This window comes from Pteropus alecto, unplaced genomic scaffold (genome assembly GCF_000325575.1).
Source record: "Pteropus alecto unplaced genomic scaffold, ASM32557v1 scaffold111, whole genome shotgun sequence".
Classification (NCBI taxonomy): domain Eukaryota; kingdom Metazoa; phylum Chordata; class Mammalia; order Chiroptera; family Pteropodidae; genus Pteropus; species Pteropus alecto.
In genome coordinates, this window is record NW_006431915.1 from 6,401,749 (window position 1) to 6,411,452 (window position 9,704).

General features: G+C 38.7%; 1 protein-coding gene across 6 annotated transcripts in view; it reads right to left on the minus strand.

The window, feature by feature from the left end:
* The window catches only part of PTBP3 (polypyrimidine tract binding protein 3), an 88,941-nt gene extending 80,480 nt beyond the window's left edge, over positions 1 to 8,461 (minus strand). For 3 of the 6 annotated variants that reach the window (XM_006906107.3, XM_025041566.1, XM_006906106.3), the window contains exons 1-2: positions 8,242 to 8,379; positions 5,257 to 5,290 (exon numbers count right to left, since the gene is read on the minus strand). In XM_006906107.3, the coding sequence (XP_006906169.1) occupies positions 5,257 to 5,290; positions 8,242 to 8,249 (42 nt within the window). In that variant the 5' untranslated portion in view covers positions 8,250 to 8,379. Of the gene's footprint in view, positions 1 to 5,256; positions 5,291 to 8,241 lie in introns of all 6 variants that reach the window. The other 3 variants (XM_006906108.3, XM_015599875.2, XM_015599876.2) reach the window with 3 other exon arrangements.
* Between the last annotated feature and the right edge of the window lie 1,243 nt (positions 8,462 to 9,704).

A 9,704-nucleotide genomic window follows, 5' to 3' on the forward strand; every position in this document is an offset into this window, starting at 1 on the left:
GGAATGAGGCAAGGATGTTGTCACTTCTATCAACATTATACTGGACGTCCTAAATTTTGTGTTAAGAAAAAAAAGTCATCCAGATTGGAAAGGAAGAAATAAAACTATATTCACAGATGACATGATCATGTGTGTAAAAAAAAAAAAAAAATCCTAAGAAAAAATTTTAAAAATAACATAGTAATGTTGTAAGTTACAAAGTCGACACACAAACCATTTCTATATATTGACAAGAAAAATACCATTTATGTTTACAAAAAAAAGGGATACATTTAAAATATACATGCAAAACTTATACACCAAGTACTACAAAACAGCACTAAAAGTAATCGAAGACCTAAAAACTTGAGATATTCATTTCACAGATGACTCAATATGATTGAAATGTCAATTACCCCCTATAAACGATCTATGCAATCCCAGTCAGTTTAACAGCTTCTCTTGTAGAAACTGACAAGCTAAAATTTCTAAATGAAATTCATATGACATAGCATAGCTGAAACAATTTTGATAAAGAATAATTAAGTTGGAGGACCTATACTACTTGATTTATCATCCCATTAAGTATTTATGGCCTACATATACCAACTAAAAGACAGAGATTGTCAGAATGGATTGAAAAAAAGACCTAACTGTATGTTGTCTACAAGAAACCTACTCTAAAATAGGCAAAAGATTTAACAAACATTCACAAAAGATGGTAAGTTAATGGCTAATAATCACAGGAAAGGGTATAGGCACATGAAAGGATTCAAAACAAGTCAATGCAAATTAAAACTATGAGATACTACTAGTCATTCCAGTTACACCCACCAGAATGGCTAAAAGTGAAGACTGGCAATACCAAGTGCTGTCAAGGATGAGGCAACCTGAACTCTAATACAAAGCTGCTCAGAATTTAAAGTGGTACAACATTATGCAATAACAGTTTGACAGTTTCTCACCAAGTTAAACATATACGTATCCAATTCTACTCCTAAGCATGGTGTAGAATGAAATATACATTTACCCAAAGGCATACACAAATGTTTATAGTAGTTTTATTCATAACAGGCAAAATCTGCAAAGACTCAAATGTCCAACAAGAGAATGGATTTTTAAATATTGTGATATATTCACACAATGGAATACTCTCAAAACCGAAAAAGAACAAACTACTGATACAAGCAACATGGATGAATCTAAAAATTATTTTACTGAGTAAAAGAAGATATCCAAGAGCACATACTACATACATGAAGTATGAACACAGCATGTCCTCAAATAACATTGTTTCATTCAATGTTGTTTCATTATGACATTGATGAGGGGGGAAAAACTCAATTCCCACCTGGGATCACTGTCTGTCTGTATGAGTTTTCTCCGGAAAATGCAGTTGCCTTCCACATCCCAAAGCTGTGCATGTGAGGTGAACTGGTATGTCTACATTGTCCCAGTGTGAGTGTGAATGTGTGATACACCCTGTAATGGAAGGGCATTCTGTCCACAGCTGGTTCCTGCCTTGAGCCCTAAGCTGCGGGAAGAGGCTCCAGCCACCCAAGACCCTGAACTGAAATAAACACATTGGAAAATAATTATCTCACGTGTTTTTATTAATCTTTCTTAAATACATCATGTATGTATTCCTTGAGTGCATGTAAACATCTATTCCAATGTTTAATATTAGAAGTGTTTTAGGTCTTTATTTAAAAATCTGGTGATGTTTTTGTGATCAGAAATATGCTGTAAGAACTTAACTCTTATTTATATCAGTAGTCTATGGTAAAATTAGTTTCGTTATACGTCGTTTTACTTAAAGTCATAGTTTCCAAGGACCTACTGGATGACATTAAGTGAAGACTTACTGTATTTTATTTCATTTATATGAAGTTTAGAAACAGGTAGTTAACCTACGGTGATAGAAATCAGAACAGTTGCCTAGATTGGGTCTGGAAAAAGGCAACAGGGAACATTTGGAATGATGTTATTGTCTTGATTTAGGGACTAGGAAACACAGGTGGATACATCTGTCAAAATGTACTATACTGCATCCACTAGACTTGTGCATTTCATTCTGTAAATTACAACTCAGTTTAAGAGAAAAAACATTCTATATATTCTATAGTTCAAGCACGGCAGTAGGCAAACTTTTCTGTAAAGGTCCAGAAGTAAATATTTTAGGCTTTATGGTCATATGGTCTCTGCCACAACTACTCAACTGTCATTGTATAGCGAAAGGAGGCATGCAGTATGAAAACGAACGAGCATGGCTGTGTTCCAGTAAAACTACTTACAAAAACAGGTGGCAAGTTGGATTGGGCCCACAGGCTATACTTTGCTAATCCCTGGTCAAGCAAATAGAAAATTCATCTTCGTAATTAATTTAAATATGCAGTATTGTTCTTTCCTATATAGTTATAGGCATGGTAATTATTAGAAGCCAATTATAGTCCTTCCTAAATGCTTGAGTTTTTCTATATTAATCTAATCACTTAAAATAGGAAAATAACCCAGAAAGATACTAAAACATGTTTAATATGGAAGATTATCATTAAAAAAAAATCATGTTTTAATAGCTACTATATTTTGAGAAAATAACCAAGAATGTAAGAAACATTTGAGTTTCAGATAAACTAGCTAGTAATAATTAAAGTATAAGCTGGAAATATAAAATACACTTAGGTACATACACAAAAAGCTAAGTCACTCACAATGCTGACACTGATTTATCTGGTATAATAAAGTTCTTGAAACGTCAGTCATAATCACTTGGCTGGTTCTTCATTTAAAAGAACTGAAAATTAAGGATAGCAATTTCTTACTGTCTCTAAAAGCATTTCAAAATATGACATATTAGGAAATAGGTATTTCATGAGAAGCACCAAAACTAATTTTCTTAATTTTCTTGTCTAATATAGAGAAGACTTAAAAATTGATACCCTGAACGTACCATAAAACACGCAAGGTATACAAGTAGATATAAGTAAATCTCAAATATGACCCTAAACTGACTGAAAATGTTTACCTGTCTTCAAGAAAATTCCAACCTAAAAAAAAAGAATTTAATTCTCTCTCACCATGGTACATATCTAATAAGAAGAAAAACTAGCAAAATTAGAAGGTTGAGGTTCCAGTATAAGTTTGCCACCTAACCATCTGTGTGACAATTTGGCGTTCATTTATGCATCAGTATTTTGGAGATCTTATCATGTCCCAAACGCTGGAAACAAAGTAGTGAAAAAATATCAAAAATTCCTGCCCTCATGACACATTCTAGCGAATCACTAATCTCTAAAAACAATTATTTTCTTTCTCTAAAATAATGGATTTCATATTTTCAATTCTTTGAGGAAGAAATCCATACTTTTTCTGAACCCAGGAAAGCAATTTAGGGAGCATAATCTGAAATCCGGTTGTGCCACTGGCTAAAACTATTTGTGGTATCATCACATTCAGACAGCAAACAGAAGATAAGTAACTGAAATTCTTGAAGGACTTATTTAAATTTGCTAATTTTGGTTTACAATCTAGATGAAAAATAAGCCTTACTGGCCTATTACTTGGTAACTTCCTCAGATGGGATCCAAGAAGGAAGCAGAACATTTTTTGAGAAATCTCTCCATATATTGAATAATTTTACAGACATATCCAGCATTTAAGTCTATAAAAACACAGATTGCCCAGTGAATCAACTAATCAGCTTATCTTTTCTTCAAAGTAGGATCTGATCTTTGTTTTTAAAGTCCTTGCTACAGAAAAGGTAGTCAGAAATCCAAATCATATATTCAAATCCCATTCCTGTGTCTAATCTATCTTTTATTTATCATCAAGTTACATTTTTCCCCGGCAAGAAAACAGGACAACCCTTCAAGCATAATTCCTCACCTCCAAAATGTTAAGTTTTTTAAATGTCTCATATATTCGTTTTTCCCCTAGATAAATTCTAGAATCACAAATTACATTTCTGATGAGACCAAACCAAAATTCACTTTAAATATCCCTTCTTGCAGTTTCTAATCTGAGTAATCCTTGCCAAATCAGAAACTGACTTGTTATTTACCACAAACAACAACAACAAAACTATACCCCACCATTTATTTTCAATTCATAAAATATGCTCAAAATTTGCCAAAGCAAACTAATGCTACCAACTTCAAAAGACAGTTCAAGCAACAGTTCCCAATTATGCCCATCTTGGACATACTACTGTTAATCTTGAATGCTTTATGCTGTGTTTATGCTTATTTTTAAAGGTGTTTTAAGAACATGAATGCCACCATCAGATCCAGTAAGTGCAAATGCGGAAGTGTGGAAATGGCTAGTGAGACAGACGATGGACAAAAAGTTGTATAACTTTACATTTATGTATTTTAATACCTATAATAAAAACACGAAGTCTATTTTCTACAGTGATCTGAACTGTAAGTGGCCTCTAGAACCAGGTTCTCAACTCAGCTATATCAAATACCAAATTGCTAAAGGAAACCTTAAAACACCCATTTATATTTTAAAAGCCTCATATTGATGAATACTGTTTACTTGGTTTATATTTTAGAATCCAATAAATGAGAAGACTTTAATAAAACTGAAAATGACTTAGAAGAATCATTACTGTGAAATATTAATGATCTAGCTCTCCTGCTGTTCACCTTTTAGACAGAACCCTCATTACTGGCAGCCAGGTATAACGGGGGTAGGAGTGGGGAAGATCAGGCTTTGGAATCAGGAAAATATGGGTTTGAATTCTGGTGCACCAAACCTTAAACACAAATTTCTGAACCTAAGTTTTTCATCCCTAAATTGGGACTATTAATACCTACCTTGAAAAACTTATAATAATTAGTGAAAACACATGTAAAGCAGCTGGCACATAGTAGTTATGGAAGAAATTTCAGCTGCTATTATAATTTAATTACTCATAAGCACACCTAAAGAAGATATAAGAAAGGACATGATAGGAAAATAAATCAAAACCTAGGTTACATTTAGCTGCTCAAACAAAATAAAATAAACAAACACGTACCACGATAGTTCAAGTGAAACTTCGGGCTAAACTTTTTAGACATACAAAATAATACTGTAGCCTGTCTTTATAAATATGTAAAATCCAAAATTAGCTACAGAAGCACTTATTTTGGAATTAAAGAAAAACAAAAGATTATCATCATACAGTAAAACAGATAATTTTATGAACAGGTGAGATGATTTCCCACTGGAAAAATAATGCCAAAACTAAGATTTAAAAGTGCTAATGAAAGGATAGTAAAAGATTCCTACCTTTAAACCGACTGCTATAAGATCTGTAACAACACTGTATGGAAAAAGTAAAAAGAGAAAATGGAAAACAAAGTTAGAGATCAAGTTTTTAAAAGACAGATAATAAGATTAAAGAAAAAAAAGAAAAAGCATTATAACAAATAATAAAAATAAGAATGTGATGAATTGTGAAAGGTTAATACAAAGAAAAGTGATGGGGACAGCCTAGCAACAGCAAAGTATAAAGCAAAGTTTTAATAGCAGTGTGTAAGAAACAACTAATACATTTTATTTTATTATTCAGAAAAACATAGTTGTGATTCAATAAAATTAGTAAGTATATGTTTATCCATTTACCTCTTTTCAACAAATCCAAACCAAAACTTAAAATCACCAAAGTTCATTCTCTTACATCACTTTTAACAAGTTTAAATGAAACAAGACTAGCGAGTGGATTTTATAGAAATAGAAGGTATCTTGCAAATTTGCATCTACTACCCAAAACAGCTCACCAAAATATAGCTAAGATAGTCTCTCAGAACACATCAAATTTCTAACATCAAAAATTTCAAAGATTTGTTTTTTAAAAAAATTCTACCACATCAAAACTGTTTAAGTATAAATTATCTCAGGAGGAAATGAACAAATACACACACGACAGTTGGGATTTGAGGAGGAACTAGAAAAATATGATGACTGGTGGTTTGTTGTTTTTCAACTATCCAAAATAATTTTAAAAAAGACCTTTTTCAGGCTGTGGTAAAATGTAGTAATTTAATTAGCCTCCTGAAAGCCAAAATTCACTATGTTCAAAACCACATTCCTTAACACCAAGGTGTAAAAACCCCTATATAAAGTTCTGCTAAACAAAACCCATCTCTTCTAACCCCAAAGAAACTGTCTTCAATTAAGTCAGTCCCCATAACTCCTAAAAGAAAGCTATAACTAAATTCTATATATTGTTAATAACCTATGTCATCATTACTTAATAAAAGTAAATAAATTTATGACTCCACACTGTTTAATGATGCAAATTTAACTGTTTTAAACAATAACCATGTACATTTGTTATATTTCCTTCTAGACTTTTGAATTTCATTTGTCTGAAATTTAAACATGATAAATAACTGATGTTTGTGCATAAAAAATAAGACTGTGTAATATACTATGGTATTGGTCCTGTTGCAAAGAGTAAATCTGTGTAAATCTTTTGCAATACCATAGTATATTACACAGTCTTGAACTCCCAAATGAACTTACCTTTCCAGGATCTTATTGCCTCACATATTTAAATCATTAAACTCATTAGTAACTTTAGAGTGAAGAGTTATCTTTTTGCAACATTGTCCAAAAGAGTAAGTTTGCACTTCACGCTGTGCGAGAGTTTAACAGCCAAGATGCATAACCCAGGAGTTCTTTATTATCACCATAAAATTTCCAATACAAAAGCTAACCTGCTTCCATATCTCAAGTCAAACTGTCTCACCACAATTCACTACACATAATGAAATACTAATTTCACAGCCTTCCTAACTGAAATAGTGGCGTAATTACACGAATTAAAAATAGCAAAATTTTGCACAAATATAAAGTGTAACTGAATAAGGTGGTGTGAAATGAGTTTTCAACAATGTTCTCAGAGAAGCTTCAATTAAACAATAGTTTCGATTAAATAAAAAATACTTTAAAAAATATCACGACCATAAATGAAATATAAAACTGAACTTTGTCTAATCTAATGTCTGTAAGCAGTGTGCAATCCGCATTCAAATGAGTTAATCCACTATATGAAATACACTTAATAATGAAACTAGAATAAAGTCTAATGAAGAGAAAAATTGTTGGAAGGTTCCATCGTCTTTACACAGCATGACAACAATCATCAACTATATGGCAACAAGTACACGGTTTTTCCTGTTCAAGCAAGTTCTACGTATTCTACCACCAAGAGGTTTACAAAAATCTTGTCATCAAAAGCAGGTAAAAGGCCAAACAGAACCTCAAATGCATAATGGGAATAAAGTGGACCTGCAAGTTGTAAGAGAGCTGGGGATTTTTTAAAAAACTCTTGATGTACATATGCTACGACCTTCAATTAATTCACTTAGATCCTAATCTAGTTGTTTCCTTAATCACTAAAATATCTGTTAGGTCCTAACCCATATCCCTAGGTCCCCGAGAGAAATATTTATATAGGTAATTCTAAATCTTTTTATTTTGATCACGGGCCTCATTAACTTTTAGAGCGCCTGAAGGCTCTCCGAAAATTGCACTTACACGATATTTTACATACATGGCAGGAAATTCACGAAGTTTCTTGAGGGTGGGGGTTGGGGTGGGGGAGGACGTCCAGGATCACTAAGACCAGACGCCTGGTATACCGAAATCGTTAACACAGCTCGGAGCACAAGTCCGGAGACCTCGGCCGGTTCCCCGGCATGCCGAGACCCCCGCGTGGGGCCCTGGCTTCGGCACCAGGTCGCCGCCCAGACGTGTACCGACGCGTGCACTCGCCATCCGCCACTCGGCGGCTACTCGCCTCCCCGCCAGGGGAAAATCCAGTGCTCGCCCCACCTCACCCCGGTAAACAGCAACTCCCCAAGCTGAAGGACGCCCGCCCCGAGCGCCGCCTCCGCCTCCCCCAGCGCCGCGCACCATTTTCTGAGAGGAAGTGTCGGGAGGCCGGGCCAGGCTCCCCAGACTCCGGGCGCCGAGGGCGGCCCCCAGCCCCCAGCGGCTGCACCGGGCTTTCCTCCACTTCCCGGTGTGAGGGTGTGAGGGAACGGATATTATGGGGGCGCCTCGTGGGGGACCGCCCCTCGGCGATTCGGGCTCCCCTAGGAGGCACCCGGAAGCCCCGCCGTCGGGCTCGGCCGGGGCCGCTCCTCCGGCCGCCAGCGCCGCGCCCGGCTCTCGAGCTCCCCGGCCTCCGCACGTCCGGACGAGAGCCCAAAGGAAGCGGGGCAAAGCGCAGCCCGGCGCGGCCGCCGCGCAGCCAACACTTACCCATCCATGGCCCAGACGGAGGAGCGCACACCGTGCGGGGACTGACGGGCTCACTGCGAGCGGAGGGAGGAGGCGGCGGCGGCAGGGCGGCTCCGGGGGACGGGCAAGCGGTGCCGCTCCGGAGCCCCGGACGGTCGGAGGTAGAAGGAGAGTGGGAAACAGGGGCGGAGACCAGGGACGCTCCCGCCACCACCGCGCCCCCGCCTTCCCCACTCCGCAAGCGCGTCCCCGCCTCGCCTCACTCCGCCCTCGGCGTCGACGCCCTCCCTAGGCCCCGCCCACAGCCGGCCTCCGGCTCGGCTCCAGGGCGCCCTCTTCCGGCGCTCTCCCTAAGACCCCGCCTCCTGGCCCCTCGTCCCCGCGCGCGCTCCGCGCGCGTCCCCCTCCCGCGTTCACGGGAACGCGCGTCTGTGCTTGCCGTTTCACTGCCGTTTCGCTGCCGCTCCCGCCCTCCCGCGGGCTCCGCTGGCCTTCGGGCTTCTGCACCCAGGGCTGCCTGGCTTGCACACTTTCCTCTACCGGCGGGAAAAACGTTGGGATCTGACTCCGGAGAGTAGGTAGGAGTGTCCCGCGAGGACCGCGGAACCACGGCAGAATTGCCTCGGGTGGGCGAGGCTATCGGTGGCTCGGCCCCAAGCACGGAGGCCAGGCGCGGGCTGTAGTCCCCGGAGTCCCGGGCCCTGCAGTTCGAGGAAGCCGATGCTCGAGACCCCGGCGGGGGAGAACTCGCGGTGCTGGAAGTCGACTCTGGGAACCGCACCGCTCCATAGGTTTGGTTGGGATTACGATGAAAGAGACTACCCCGAACTTGAGAACATTTGTATTTTAGTCTTCGAGGGCTTTTCGACCCGACAGTCTGGGATTGACTTTATATGAAACATTCATTACACAGTATGGGATGGCCACATAAAGCCAGCATTTTGTAAAAGTTTTCACTTTCTTCTATGTAAAAAAAAAAAAAAAAAAACCTATGAGGGAGTGATAACCGTTTTTCAGATAAAAATTTAGACACAGATATGGTAATTTGCCCAGTTTCACAGCCACGGGAGCCCTTACCTCTAGTTTGCGCAAAATTGTATGTCTATAATAGTGGCAACTCGCTTTTTTTCCCCCTTTGTATTCTGTCTTGTTCTGAAATTGAATGATCTTTCAATTCACAGATCACCAATCTGTGAGTCACTAAACGCTATCCTCGACCAAATTCTTAATCTCCCGAGTAGAAAGGGCTGCTCTGCCTCGTTTGAAAAGCCGCTCAAGTAACAAGATATCTATCCTTGCTAATATGCTGCTTTTAAATAAGTGGGTGCTGCTAAAAATATTTAAATTGTCTATTCATCCATCATTCAGTCAATATTTATTGAGTGTTTGCTATATGCCCAAGCACTGCAGGGATACCCAAGGAAATCAGGTTCCAGCCTTCACTATTGAATGGATTCCATGTTCGTTCAATTTATTATTTATTT